At 62.2% G+C, this 14952-nt stretch overlaps 1 protein-coding gene across 9 annotated transcripts in view; it reads left to right on the top strand.

Moving 5' to 3' along the window:
* ARAP1 (ArfGAP with RhoGAP domain, ankyrin repeat and PH domain 1) overlaps positions 1-14952 on the top strand; it is a 36345-nt gene that overhangs the window by 3334 nt on the left and 18059 nt on the right. For 7 of the 9 annotated variants that reach the window (XM_032681182.1, XM_032681179.1, XM_032681183.1 and 4 more), the window contains exons 2-6: positions 4420-5184; positions 10785-10933; positions 12373-12440; positions 13458-13561; positions 14438-14608. In XM_032681182.1, coding sequence (XP_032537073.1) covers positions 4499-5184; positions 10785-10933; positions 12373-12440; positions 13458-13561; positions 14438-14608 — 1178 coding nt within the window. In that variant the 5' untranslated portion in view covers positions 4420-4498. Of the gene's footprint in view, positions 1-1623; positions 1748-4419; positions 5185-10784; positions 10934-12372; positions 12441-13457; positions 13562-14437; positions 14609-14952 lie in introns of those variants that run through there. The other 2 variants (XM_032681178.1, XM_032681184.1) reach the window with 2 other exon arrangements.

Below are 14952 nucleotides of genomic sequence, written 5' to 3'. Positions count from 1 at the left end.
TGTGGGAGGGCTGCGCACGTGGGGTTTGGCTTCCCGACCTAGTTTGCTTCCAGAAAGTGTGTCAGGAGCTGAGCACATCCCAGTGAGGCTCGGTGGGCAGTGACAGCATTGCCAGATGGACTTGCCCCTTTTCTGGCTGGATTTGCCTGTTTCTGGCTAGATTTGTGAGGCAGGCAGCAATGCTCTGGGAGGAAATGCAGGGAGCTCAGGTGTCCTTGTTCATTGGTGCCGCAGCCTAGGGCGTGTTTCACCTTTCCAGGTTTTACTTCCAGGGGAGAAGGGGAATGCAGGTGGGACCTCGGGGAGATGAGGAACCCCCAGTTTTCCTGCCCCCTTGTCCCTGACTCCTCACCCCACTCCTCATCCCCCACCTTCCACCTCTTTGCACTCCCCCCCCATCTCCAGGCGCAGGCATCTCGGGGCGGTTCCCACGTTGGGGCGGACCCTGGTGCCCCTGGGCGCAGTTGGTGTGTGTGGGAGCACTCAGGCTGCTCCACATGAACCACCTGGAGATGGGAACACCTGACAGTGGGAGGAGGCTCTGAGAGAATCTCTTACACCCTTGGATTGTGGCTCTGCAAGCCTGAACTCGATCCCTGAACAGCTCCTTGGGAGGTTTGAGTGCAATTTGCATTTTTTGGGCTGAGAAGATCTTGAAAATTGAAAAGCTTCACCCTCCCAGGTGAAACCGTGGGCACTGCCACACAGATGGGCACCCCCCGAGGTGGAGTGGGGAGGGGTTTGGGTGGGAGGGGGTCTGGGAGTGCTGAGTGCTGTCCCAGGACCCTTCTTCTGCTTTTGAGTGTTTGCTGCGTGCTGAGGATTGCGGTTGGGCAGTTTCAGGGTGAGGATGCAGTGCTTTCGATTCCCAGCCAAGCATGGCAGTGTCTGCGGTAGCGCCAGCGGGTCTGTGTCCTGGGTCCTGTGGGGACACCGGGGACAGCGGGTTCATCCACCACATCCAGTAGGGATGTTGGGGACATTGGCCCCATCCGGGCTGGCCACGGTCCCTGGCTAAGGATGTCTCCTTAATTTTGGCAGAAGAGGGTAAAAGTCGCTGTGGTGTGAGGCTGGTTGCCCAATGCCGCTGGAGCGTGATGGCTGAGGAACCCCCTTCCCACTGGTGGCTGTCCCTGTCCCCACAGGTTCCTCCACCACCCGGCTTTGTCCCCTTTGCCTACCGGGACACGGGTGGGTGACAGCTCAGTGCCCTCCCTGGGGATCCACACGGGTCCTGGGGTGGTGGGGCCACGGCAGCCACCCACCCCCTTGTCCCATTCTGCCTGGTGGCCAGGGTTTGGCCTGTGCTGCTGCCCGGGTCACCCTGTCCTCGGTGCCTGGTCCCTGCTGTGCTGCTGGGGAGCCCTCACTTGGCGGGGACCACCCTGCCCAGTTCTTCCTTCCTCTCTGGCCAAAGGCCCTGCCCCATCCTGCTGTCACCTGGGGCTCAAACGGCCCCAGGGTCCGGCCTCCCTGTCCCCGTGGTGGCTGTGGTCAGCAGTGGCTGTGGTCGGCGCGTTGCTGGGCTGAGTCCCTGCAGTTCTGCAGGGGCCCAGGGCGGGTATTGCACCACGTCCCCGCTCAGAACCCGCTCGGCTTTCCGGAAAGTTCCCATCGCTGAGGTGGCGTTTGAGGAAGTCCTGGTGTGGGAAGAGACTCCTCAGCAAACCTCTGCCGCGGCAGCCGGACCACAGGCTCACAGGCACAGCGGCCACCTCCTCCTGCTGAGCCCAGGGACCATGTGCGGGTAATTAGCTCTTCTTGATTAACAAGCCCACGGGGCTGGGCAAGGGGAACATGGGGTGCAGGCAGAGTTTGCCTTCACTGGAGGAGGAATTGCAATGGGAACTAGATCCATCAAGAGGGTGCTGGGCGCCCGCCAGGCTCCTATGGTGGATTTTCCTGGCTCATGGCCACCATCCTGGGTGCCAGCAAAGGCACGGGCAGGGAAGAGCTGTGGACAAACCTGGTGCTCGGGTGCTGTTGCTGGAGCCGCTGTGCAGCTGTGCCAACGAATACTGATGGCCCTGGTCAAGCTGCCTGATCCCCAGCGCCTGGTTAGAGGTAATGTGGATCACCTGGGCCTGTGGTCACCCCCGCAGTGCTCCTGGCTTCAGTGGAGCCAGGGGAGGAGCGTGCTCGCCTGCTGTACACAGCTCGTTAATCTGAGGAGCCTGGCCCTCGTTAGTGCCCCACCTGTGGGATGGGAAGCCACCACCTTGAGAGCAGCACAACAGTGGGATGTGGTGGGCTTCTGCCTGTGCTGGGATCCTCAGCTCTGCTGGGGCAAGAGGTGAATCCCAAGCCCTCTGAGCTGAGGGCATCTGAGGTGGGCTGGGGCGGCTGGCAGTGCCCCCAAAAAAGCAGCCAGCACCAAAGTTTGGGGGCAGAGGGGCTCAGTGAGCCCCTCAGTCCAGAGAGTGGAGACCAGCCTCAGGCACCCCCAGGTCCTTCATCCCCAGCACTGGGAAAGTGAGGGCTGTGTGGGTTTGAGATGGGGCTGAGGGGTCTGGCCCCAGTGTTTTTTGGCATCCTGGTTCATTCCCTGGAGTGCTGGTTCCACAGTGCCAGGGTGGTGGCAGCTCTCACCGTCCCCTTGTCATACCACTTGTCCAGCCTTTTAAGTCTCTTACAAAACAGCCCCTGTGGTTTTGCCTAATCCCAGGGAGGAATGTGGTGGGTCAGCACAGTTAGGATTTGGGCTCGGCAGGGGCCCTGGCCAGGGTGACTCCCTAATCCCCAGCAACCGGCTGGGTTATGTCGTCTCCCTGGGTTGATTTTTCTTCTGGAACATCCTCGTCTCGTTTAGGACAGAGATTAAATGATTAATGACCGGAGGAGGGAACCCAGTGAGGGCCTGATGAATGATTTACTTGGTGAGGGCGAAGGGCGGGAGCGGGACATCGAGCTGCCAGCCCAGCACACCAGGGACCCCACGGGGCCCTTCCAGGAGCTTTGTCCCATCCCTGGTGAGCAGCAAGGAGGGCCCTCGGCCACCACGGGTGGTGCTGAGACGGTGCTGGTGGTGAGCCCCTTCCTGATGGGTCTGTCCAACCACTGCGTGGATGTGCTGGCACCCGTGCCAACGGGTGACACTGGTCAGTGTGACTCCTGGGCTCTGGCCAGGAGGGCACATGTGTGGCAGTGCCATACTGCTGTCGCCGTGCTTCCCTCTGTTTCTCCACGGTGTTTTGCCTCAGCAGGCAGCGCCCGGCTGGGGTTGAGCCTGCCCGTGCTGGTGTCGCTGGAATCCGGTGACAGCAGAGTCACCCGGCACCACCACTGGCCCATTTTCAATAATAGATGAGGGGTTTTTAGGTGTGGAGGTGGGAGAGGGACTTTTATTCTGATTCAGGGATTTTTGTGCTGTTGGTGGGGATTGCTGGGAGCAGTGGGAAAGTCCTGGATGCCACTGGTGTCTCTGGTGCTGCCAGTGAGGAGCCCCACGGGTCAGCCAGCCCTGGGGTCCCTGTTACTCCTTCCTTGGACACTTGGCCCTTGCACAGGACCTTTTGCAGCCCGAAGCAGAGCCAAACTGTGCTGGGAGGTGCCAGGGAAGTGGCACTGTGGCTGGATCCCAGTGGCACCAGGATACCTGTGTCTGGAGGTGTGGGGGTCACTGGCTATGGGGACCCCACGGTGCCACAGGCTCGTTGGTGTCCGGTTAGTGCCGGGTCAAGGATGAGCTTGGCTCGGCTGCACCCTTTGCACCAAAACCACAAGTGCTGCCGGGGGCTGGGACCTGCCTGAGTCACAGAAAATGTGACTCTGACGGCAAATCAGACCGGCCTATTTACGGCTCAGGAAATCCTCCAGCTCCTTCTTAGCAGGTCTAAAAAAGCCTCCAGCCAACCCAAAATAAGACAGTGCCGGGGTCACTGGCAGCGCTGCGTGTGCCGGCACGGCTGGAGTCTGCCTCCCTCCTGGAATGGGCACTGCTGGGGCTGTGATGCCGGTGGGTGGGAAGGGCAGGGTATCCCACCTGCTGCTGGGTGGGCTAACAGGGATCGGTCCCACTGGCAGCTACAGCATGGCATGAGGGCTCTGCCAGCAGGGCAGAGACCAAGCAAGCCCCTGTCTGGCTGGGGGGGCTTCATGGCCAGTGTGGGACCTTCCCACACGCTGCTCTGTCCCTCAGCCCGCATGTCACTCCCCAGGAGCATGCTGGGGCCCTGTGGTGCCATCACCTGTGAGGCTCAACGTAGATAGCTTCGATATTTTGACACCTAAATGGGGACTGTCCAACATTCCCACAGCCCTGCAGACCCACAGTTTAGGATTGGGTGATCCTTGGGGCATGGGGGGGTTGGAGACCCTAGGAAAATGAGGTGACTTCACTGGGAATATTGTTTTTGGACCCCTGGCTTCAGCTGGAGCGCATTTTGGGACTGACCCTGACCCTATTGTCTCCATCTCCAGGTCCTGATGCCATCCTGAGCCTTGCCAGGCACGGGAGATGCACTGAGTGGCACGGGGTCTCTGTGGCCAGTCCCCTGCCATGGAAGAGGAGGGATCTCTGCCAGTGGCCACCTGGCTGGCTGCCCTCCACCTTGACCAGTACGTGGAGAGCTTCCAGCAAAGCAACCTGTGGTCGGTGTGGGACTGCCGGGCGCTGACGGACGAGGGGCTCACCCGCCTTGGGGTGCTGCTGCCCGGCCACCGCCGCCGCATCCTCCTGGGGCTGCAGAAAGCCTTCGCCGAGGCCCCGCTGCCCGCTGGGACCCCCCTGGCCCCCGCCGGGAAACCCATCCCCATGAAACGCCACATCTTCCGCCTGAGCACGGCCACGGCGCCGGAGCAGCCGGAGCCCCGGGCCCTGCCTGTGCCCAGTGGGATGCCCGGCAGGACCCCGCCGCTGGAGCTGGAGCGGGATGCGAGCTTCGCCCAGCTGCCCCCACCCATCCCACCCAGGGTGGGCTGCCGCCCCCCCCTCAAATTCTCCTCATCGCTATCGGGGGGCAACCCTGAACCCCCCCCCGCACCCCGCAGCCACCTCCCTGCCCCGGAGGAGCCCTCACCACCAGCCCTCGTGGAGAAGCCCGCTGCCGAAAGCAGGGCCAGACCCCCGCTGCCACCGCTGCCAGCCAAGAGACACCAACTGGAAGCCAAGGGCCAGTCCCTGAAGGGCCCCCCGCTGCCTGACCGCCCCCCCGTGCTGCCCCCCAGGGCCGTGTCCCAGAGGAGGTAAGGGGGTGGCAGAGGGGTGGGCCTGGGGGTGCCCCAAGGAGCGGGGTCCCTGTGTGGGGCTGCTGTGGTGTGGGTGGAACCCTCAGGTGGGAGCACATCATTGTGACGTGGATGGCTTGGGGAACCCGTGCCCTCCCCACAGCCCAGCACATCCCCCTGGGGGTATCCCTAACCCTGCCCAGCCCCAGCCTGTCCTGTGGGGTACCAACCTCCCTCCAACCCCAGCACATCCCCTGTGTGTACCCCCACATTTCCTGGGGGTACCCGCACGGGGTGGGGGGGGCTAAGATACTTATTTTGGCTGCAGCTGGATGTGGCCACCCTGATCACCCCAGTCACCCTGGTTACTCCAGCCTGGCTCAGGCTGGGGTTCAGTCCCCCCCTCAACAATGCAGAGCCCTGCCTTGCCCCTGCCTGCAGCGTAGGCGGTGCTGAGGCCTGAGCAACTCGTCACAGTGGTGGGTGCAAGGCAGTGAACTGCAGCACAGGGAAAGGTGGAGGGAGCAGGGGGCAGGTTGCTGCTGGCTGCTGTGGCAGGATGACATGGGAGCAGGCTGGAGTTTGGGGACAGCAGTGCTTGCAGCCCCCCCTTGATGTCCCACCCCCCCAGTGCACCCCCGAGTGCTGCGGACCCACAGGCAGGTGTGAAGTGGGGTCTGGGAGCTGAGTTTGGAGCGGGCAGAGGAGCCCCTGGGTGCCAGCACCTGCCTGGGGCAAGATGGGGGAATGTTAGCAAGGCTGTGTGGCCCCCCCCGGGAGCTCCCACCCAACCTCCCCAGGACCCATGGACTCCCCAGCAATCAAGGGACATGTTGCTGGAGCTGGGGTGTCCAGCTGGTCCCCAAGGGGAGGCAGAGCCTGCACCTGGGGGTGAGGGGGTCAGTCCTGAGTGATGATGCTGGATGGGACCCCCTGTGTAATCAGGGTGAGAATGGGGGGGCTGGTGGCTGGACTGCCCCTCCCAGCTTCCCGTCCCTGTGGGCTTTTTGGGGTGAGGGAGATGGAGGTGACCCCCATGCCTCTGCTTTGCCCCCTACCTGGCACTGATGCAGCAGGGAGCAGGCTGGGATGCTGAACCAGAGAGAGGGCTCAGGCAGCTGATGTCAGAGGTCTGGCAGCCCGTGGGGTGGGCAGCACCCACCGCTGGGGCTCCGTGGGCTCTGGATCAACAGCATCCATCCTGGCACCCAAGGGACTGGCCCCACCACTGCATTTCTGCACCGAGGTGGTCCCCAAAATCCCCTGGAGCCACTCTCCATCCTACTCTGGCGAGGAGCCTGCCAGGGCTTGGCCAGGCCAGTGGCTGCCAGTTTGGTGCCAGCTGTGCCAATTTGGTGCTGGCCATGCTAGGTCGGTGCTGACCATGCCGTGGTTTCGGTGCTGGCCATGCTGGTTTGGTGCTGGCCCTGCAGTGGGTTTAGTTCTTGCTATGATGGTTTGGTGCCAGCTGTGCCGTGGGCTTAGTGCCAGCCCTGGGGGGGCTTGGTGCCAGCCACGGCAGTGTTTTGGCACTGGCAGTGCCGTGGGCTCGTTCAGGCTGTGCCGTGGGCTCGGTGCCGGCCATGCTGCCGCTTCAACCAGCTCAGGAAGTTTTGCTGCAGTGCAGGAAGTGCCGGGGTGACAAACTCCGCTTCCCACCAGCCTCCCCGAGCCCTGCCCGTGCTGCCGACCGGCCCTGCGGGGTCCCTGCCGCCTGCCCAGGTAGGGGGGTCACCGCTGGCACGGTGCCGAGCGCGGGCAGGCGGCGGGGCCGGGCCTGAGGGGTCTGGGATGGGAGCCAGGGCTGCCGCTGCTCCCGGCTGCGAGTCTCGCTCCGCCGGCTCCAGTGGGTGTTTCCTGCCCTGGCCTGTGTGCCCACAGGCATTGTTGGCACCCCAGTCCCTGCTGGCCCAGAGCGGGCGCAGCCCGCCCCGGCACAGCGCCCCGAAGGCTGTGCCTTAGAGTCCTGGGGCTGGCATTCCCCCCTGGAGCTGTCCCGGGGCATTTGGGACCCTTGGGAGCTACGTGCAGGACCACGGGATTCGGGAGGGATGGGGCTGTGGGCTGGCCAGGTGCCAGTGGCTGAACAGCACCCCCAGGACAGAGGGGTGCTCCAGTGGCCTGGGGGACTGGGGTCACCATGGGGGAGCCCTGTGGGCTGTGCCAGTGCGGGGCAGGGGGGCGGCCGTGGGGCCCTGGCACCCGCTGTGCCCTGATGCACATGTAACATACAGGTTACATATCTGTGCTGGTGCTTGGTAGTGGCAGAAGGGGATACGTGTATGTGTACAGATGGGTGTATATGTGTACAGTTGTGTATATATGTATGATATCTATCTATCTCATATATATATGTGTGTATATATATATGATATCTACCTATCTCATACATATGTGTGTATATATATATACACCTTATATATATATACACTTTGATGCTCTAGTGAATATACACAGGTGAATACCTATGCATCCATATATGCTTTATATGTGTATTATATGTATGTATTGGGGAGATCAAAACTAACCATCTGAACCCCAAAATTCTTATTTCAAAGTCACTTTAATTGTAAGACCAGCAATACATTGGTTATAGGTGGGTTCTTGTTCTGGGAACATTTAAAAAGTAAAGAGCTATTATCTCCTAAGAAATTCTTCCCTTTGAGGGTGGTGAGACACTGGCACAGGTTGCCCAGAGAACCTGTGACTGTCCCATCCCTGGAAGAGTTCAAGGCCAGGCTGGACAGGGCTTGGAGCAACCTGCTCTGGTGGAAGGTGTGTCTGCCCATGGCATGAGACGAGCTTCCAAACCAAACCATTCCATGATTCTGTGACTCTTTGGCCAGTGGCAGTGCCTGGCCATGCCCGTGGCTGGAGGAGGTGCTGTGGTGCAGGACAGCCGGCACGGACAAGGGGTGCATTCAGGAGGGTGTGGGTGTGAGTCACCCCATGGCAGGCGTTGGGTCCTGGCCCTGCGTGCAGGGCAGCACGTGCTGGGAGCTCAGGGGACCCCCTCCCTGGGGTGCCCTGCGGTGATGGGTGCCCTGTGCTGGGGCTGAGGGAGCTCTACAGCCCCAGGGTGTTGCTGCTGGCCCCCACACCCTTCCCCTGACCCCATGGGGGGACCTGCCCCGGGTGCCTGCGGCCGGTGAGCACAGGGGGCCAGGGGCAGGAGGGACGGTGCTGGGCTGCCCAGGGACCAGCAGCAGTGGGGATGCTTGCCCATGTAGGGCCAGTGCTTGCCCACATCAGGGTGATATTTGCCCATGTCTGGATGGTGCTTGCCCACATCAGGGTGATATTTGCCCATGTCTGGATGGTGCTTGCCCACATCAGGGTGATATTTGCCCATGTCTGGATGGTGCTTGCCCACATCAGGGTGATATTTGCCCATGTCTGGATGGTGCTTGCCCACATCAGGGTGATATTTGCCCATGTCTGGATGGTACTTGCCCACCTCAGGGTGATGCTTGCTGCATCCAGGCTGGTGCAGGGCTCTGGCTCCTTTGGGCAGTGAGGCAGCTGCATGGGTCTGGCCCTGGTGGCCCTGTCTCTGGGTGGGGGTGAGTCCCCCACCATAACCCCCTGTGGAGGTGGGAGTGCCCACGGGGGAGGTACCTTGGAGCATGAGACCTGGGCATTTCTGGGGTGACGCCACCCCCCCAGCTCCCCTCGCTTCCGGCTGTGCTGCCATGGTCCCCGGCACTTCCTCACAGCTGCTCGCAGAACATGTTGTGGTTTCCTCCAGGCCACGTTCACCTCTGGGGTCTCACCGTCCTCCCAAATGCTGGGCCACCCCCGAGCACCCCTGTGCCAGGAGGTGATGGGAACATGCCAGCTCTGCTGGGTGCGGGATGTAGCGACGCCACCTCCCACGGGATGATACCAGCATCCGTGTTCAGCACCAGGAGCTCTCTCTCACCAGCTCTGCATTTGATGGTCCCCTCCCTGTGCCAGCAGTGGGGCTGTGAGCCCCTCAGTTCTGGCCACTGATGGCTCAGACCTACAGACCCCCCGAGGGTCCCAGCAGCAGTGGGTGCTCATGTCTGCACCCTGATGGTGTAGTGAGGCTGTCGGTGTGAGGGCACCCCCTCTCCATGGTCAGGGAGTGGTCTGGGTGCAGAGCAGCTCCCTGAGCAGCTGGGGGGGGGGGTGTTGAATCCCGAGGGGGTTGTAGAAGGGCAGTGAATGATGTCCAAGGAGGTGATGACAAAAGACTCCTTCTTGGAGGGCTGGACAAGCTGGGCAGGGGTGGTGGCATGGGCTGAGGTTTGGCTTTGAGGTGGTGTTGCCTGTGGGAGAGCAGTCCCCCTGCTGCCCTCCTTGGGGGAGAGGCCCAGATAGGGGACAGCAGATAAGGCACCGTTTGCCACTTCTCTAATGGCAGATGTGGCACTGGCCAGACCCTGCCTGGAGCAGGATGGACATCCTTTGGGCATGGCTGCATGGGGGGTCAGGGGGTGATGGGGCACGTACACTGCCCCACAGAGCCATGGGGGGACATGAAGCCCAGGGATGCTACAGCACCAGAGGATGTCATGGAGAGAGGGCACACCAGTGGGGAGGCCGTTTTGGGGAACTGGGGTGTTATCTGTGCCTGGGCTCTGTGAGTGCCCATCCTGCGTGTCCCTGGGGTGGCAGGACTGGGGCTTGGCCAGAAACCCTCCTGAGGTGTCCCCAGCCAGGAGATGGAGGTTTTCCTGGCCTGGGCTTGCTTCCCTGGTAGTCATGGGGCTCATGCTGCAGCCTCCCAGCCCCAGAGCAGGGGCTGCACAGATGCAGACCCCAGCTGGGCTCTTGCCGGGCCCTCTGTGGCTTGTGCACTGCCACCTCCTTGTCCCTGGGTCCCCGCACCCCCTGGTGCCTCGGCAGCCACTGCCTGGCAGTGCTAGGAGCAATCCTGTTGGGCTCCCCTGCCCACGCTCCCCTGCCCACGCTCCCCTCCTTCCCTGCCAGCATTCCCTAATGTATGGATGGTTTGTGGCTGGTTCCCATGGAAATACTGCTGAGAAATGAGGTCAGGCTGACCCAGGGACAGCCAGCGCTCCCGTCCTCCTCTGCTTCCTGCTCCAGCCAGGGAGGTTTCCTTTCTGGCTCAACCCCAAGCCTGGGGAAAGCTCCTGTGCACCAGCCGTGGGGCTGGGAGGCACCAGGGTTCACCATCTCCAGTAACAGTGGGGTGCTGGTGGCTCACTGACTATGGAGAAGCTCCATTTCCAGGGGTTCTCGCTGCCCTAGCAGCCACCCCAGATCTCCAGTGTCCACTCCACTGCGAGGACCCTGGTGGCATGGGACATTCCCAGCACCCCCCATCCTGCTCAGGGGACCCTGTGGCCACCTGCAAACCAGCCAAGGAAGCGGCTCCGCCGTTGTTTAGACTGGAGAAGAGAAAACAATCTGCTCTGGGACGTAGCTTCAAGGCTGTGGGCAGCTTGGGGTGTCCTGGAGCCAGATAAGGATCCTGAGCTGCAGAGCAGACACAGGGAAGTGAGGTTGGATGCCAGGGAAACAGTTCCTCTTGCACTCTGGGACCCCCTGTTGATGGCTGCTGGGGTGTGGGGGTTTGGGAAGCGGGGCAGGGGCTGGCATAAGGCAGCACTCCCTCCTCTCTCCTGCAGCACCCCTGCCAAAGAGGAGGTCCCCATCCCTGACAGAACACCCAGTGTCCCCCTGTCCCCACTGTCCCCCCTGCCCCGCACGAAGCCGCCAGTCCTGCTGCCCCCGGAGCTGCCCTGCAAGGCCAGCGTCCCCTTCGTGCCCGAGTTCGGTGAGTACTGGGGGTCCTCTTATCTTCCCCTGTCCCAGATCTTCCCTTGGGATATCTGGGTACCCATCCATCAGCATTCAACCTGTGGGTGCTGTGCCTTCCTCCCCTGCCAGTTTGTCCCTCTGTCCTTGCTGGGATCCTTCTCTCCTCCGTCCCCTTCCTTGCCTGCTGGGGGTGTCGGGGTGCAAGATCTGGGCTGAGGGTTTCAGGGGGTGCAAAGTCTGGGCTGGGGCTTTGGGTGCAGCCTCTCTTAGGGGAGAGCGAATGTGTCCGAGGGTGCTGGAAGCCCCTGTAAGCATTCATGGAGGAAAAGTGAACCTGACAAGGGGGTGAAATGTGGGCCCCCTTGCATGTCCCTGGTTCTGGGGTCCCAGCACCATGCCTTTGCATCCCCCAGCCCCCTCCTCGGGGGGGTCCCCGGAGCTCAGCCAGCTGCAGGGAGCGATGCTGACCCCCACGGAGGATGCAACCCTGGTTGGACTCTAATTCAGCTGGAATAGCTCTGCTGCAAAGAAGAAGGGCTGAGCTCTGCGGGGCCCTGGGTGCCTGCTCAGGGCCAGTGGCCCTCCAAGAAGTGGCACTGATTTAACTGAGAGCTGGGCTGTGTTTCAGAAGCTGGGAGAAGCCATGGACAGGAGCTTATCTGTTTGTCATGGGGTTGCAGGGAGGAAAGCTGCTCCCACCCCGTGCCTGGATGGGTTGGGGATGCAGAGTCTGCAGAGGGAGTCCCTGGTGCCAAGGGCAAGCATCTACCTGCACCTCTCAGCCCCCTGCAGCCTGGGAGCATCTTTGCCTGCTGCCAGTGCCCAAACAGCATCACCCGGGTTGCCATTTTGGGAGGAGTCTGCTCCAGGTTCTCAATGGGATTTGGGAGTGGGTGTCTGCCAGGGCCAGGCTATCTGGGGCCACTTGTTCCCTGTGGGGTTACAGTCTTGGCCAGGAGTCCTGTTGCTGTGGGTGCCGGGCGAGGAGGAACCATCTCCTCGCTCCCATCCTCCTCCGGGATCTTGTTTCCGTGGGTGCACAAGCTCGTGAGCTGATAAGGAACAGAGGAGGAGGGAGGGGAATCCACCCTGGAAAACAAGATGTGGGAGAAGCCCCTGGGACCCCTCAGCAGCAGGAGCTCCCCGGTAGAGACATGAGAGCCTGGACAAAGCCATGATGGCACCAAGTCCTCCCCCAGGCAAAGCCAGGAGGGTCGTGACAGTGCTGGGAGGTGCCACTGGCAGGACTTTGCCCTTTCCCAGCTCTTCCCCAAACTCCTCGATAAAACCCTTGTTGTCACAGGAATGGTGTGGTTTGTTTGCCAAGGGTAAAGCAAGGGGGAAGCCAGCCCAGCCATGCCGGCATCCTCTCCACAGGCTCTGGGGTGGCAGGGGGGGATGGGACCCCTTGCTCCACCCCAGCTGATTCCCAGCATCTTCCCTTTCCTTTGTCAGATGACTCGGACTACGAGGACTCAGCCTGGGAGGAGGAATTAGCCAGACCCATGGGGGAGATGGCCAAGGTTGGTCCCACCATGGGGTGGGAGGTGGGCAGGAGCTAGTAACTGTCCCGAGGAGAGGTGCTGGCCTTGGGATGCTCCAGAGATACCGGTTAGGGCTGGAGGAGCACGTCGGCAGTACCTGGAGAGCGGGTTGTGCCTTGCTGAGCACCCACCGGGTCTCCCAAGGGTACCCGGGGAGCACCCACTGGGTTTCCTGCGGGTGCTGGAATCCCAGGGTCACAAGGGTCCTTGGGAAGCACCCACCAGGTCTTCCAGTGCTGCTGAAATGCCAGGGTCCCCAGGGAGCACCCACCAGGTCTCCCATGGGGGTTGGAACCCCAGAGTCACCAAGAAGCACCCACTGGGTCCTTCAGTGTCCCTCGGAGGTACCCACCTGCCTTTCGGCCGTGCTGGAGCCCGAGGGTTCCTGGGGAGCACCCACCGGTGTCCCCAGGAATCAGGCGCTGGGTCCCCCGGGCTCTCCGCAGAGCACCCGCAGCCGTGCAGCGCCCCGGCACACTCCCGTGCCCAGGGTGCATGCTAGTGGACACCTCCGGCATTGCATCCTGAATTTAAGCCCTGGATTGGGAGCTTCTGTCTGCCCCCCGCGCTTCCTGGGGCGGGAATGGATGGATTTGAGGGATCCCAGCAGCTGCAGGTCCCCATGAGCTCCTAGAGCCCCCCACTTGCCTCTGCTTGGGAACGCTGTGGCCGAGGAGGGGGAGATGTCGGATTTCTTGATAAGCGCCGACATTTTTAGCTGCTATAAATAACCACCCCGGTGTTCAGCTCCTCCCCTGGCTGCGCTTCCCTCCCTCTGCAGGCCCCAGCGTGTCCCTTCCTGGGCATCCTGCCGTTGTGGGCACCTGCCAGCCAGTGCTGCTGACACGGCATCGTGTCCCCTCTCCCTTAGTCCCCCGGCACCCTCACGGTGCAGCGAGGGCACCCAAGGGACCCCACGTGTCACCCCTGCCCATCCCTCCTGGTGCAGGGGGGCACCGTGGGGGCCCCGGGTGCCACCTGCGTGTGTCCCTGCAGGAGGATGCTGAGCCTGGGACGGGGCGACCGCGGTCCCTGCGCTTCAACAGCCTCTTCAGCGACGACGAGCTCGGCGAGGACCAGCCCGAGGTGTCCCCTGCAGAGTACGAGCTGGGCTGCCACGCGGCGGGCAGGGGACGTGTGTGTGGGCAGGGGACGTGTGTGTGGGCAGGGACACACGCACAGGGAATGTGTCTGCGTGCGTGTGGGTTCTGTGTGTGTGTGTGTGCCCTGCTGGGGACGCGTGTGCAGGGGCTGCACATGCGTGTGTGCACGGACGGGACACGTGTGCACGTGTGTGCATGTGGCTGGTGATGCTGTGTGTGTGTGTGCCCTGCTGGGGATGCGTGTGCAGGGGCTGCACACATGTGTGTGCACGGACGGGACGCGTGTGCACGTGTGTGCATGTGGCTGGTGACACTGTGTGTGTGTGTGTGCCCTGCTGGGGACGTGTGTGCAGGGGCTGCACACGTATGTGTTCATTGATGGGATGCGTGTGCACGCGTGTGTGTGTGGCTGGTGATGCTGTGTGTGTGTGTGTGTGCGTGTTTAGGCAGGGGATGTGTGTGCGCGTGCCAGGGGCTGCTTGCGCAGGGGGTGTCTGTGGGCACGGGCACAGAGCACTTGTACGTGGGAGTGCACAGGTCAGGGCCTCTCGTGTGTGCACAGCTCCACATGTACACGTTCAGGACCATGGGGGAGCACACGTATGTGCGTGTGAGCAGAGAGCAGCTCTGCACATCGCTGGGTTGGGGCTGTGGTCCTGGGAGTGCCCTGTCCTCCCTACCGGGGCTGGGACCCAGGCCTGGGCTGCTCCAGGAGCTGGCGGATGTGCCCATGTCCCCGCTCACACACAGCTGGCGTCTGCAATGCCTGTGCCTCGGGGAAGGGCACAGGGAGGCTGAGGCAGGCGGGGGGAGCCTCAGCCCCTCCCGGGACCCACCAGCTCTTAACCCCCTCCCTTGTCTCCTGGTGCCCAGTGGCAGCAGCAGCTGGAGTGACAGGGACCCCAGCCCGCGCCCGCCCGCGCCCGACGCCTTCCCCGGCGGCAGCCCCGGCACGCTCGGGGACAGCATGGAGGGCACCGGTGCCACCGCCCCGCTGTCACCCACCATCAGAGCGGGGTGGCTGGACAAGAACCCACCACAGGGGTGAGTCATGTGCTGGGGGTCTCTGTGTGCCATGGAGGGGTGATTGTCCCCCCCTTTTCCCACCTGTAATTCCTGCTCGTGGGGGTGTAATTTTGCTTTGGTGAAAGTACATCACGAGGGGTTCCTTCTGCTCCCTTCTAACCCATGATTTAGGTTAGAATGACCCAGTTTTGGTGAAAAAGCCTTTCTCGGAGTGGGTGACACCAGTGGTTATACTGAGCTGGCTGAGGAGGAGAAGGGGGAAAGGCTGCAGCTTGAGCTCCCTCCTGGACCCTGTGTCACTGGGAAAAGAGCTGCCTTTGCTCTTGGGGAGCCCTGGAATAGCGGTAACCCCAAAAGAACCT

Source organism: Chiroxiphia lanceolata, chromosome 2 (assembly GCF_009829145.1).
Source record: "Chiroxiphia lanceolata isolate bChiLan1 chromosome 2, bChiLan1.pri, whole genome shotgun sequence".
In the NCBI taxonomy this organism is placed as follows: Eukaryota; Metazoa; Chordata; class Aves; order Passeriformes; family Pipridae; genus Chiroxiphia; species Chiroxiphia lanceolata.
This window is presented reverse-complemented; position numbering and strand designations above follow the sequence as displayed.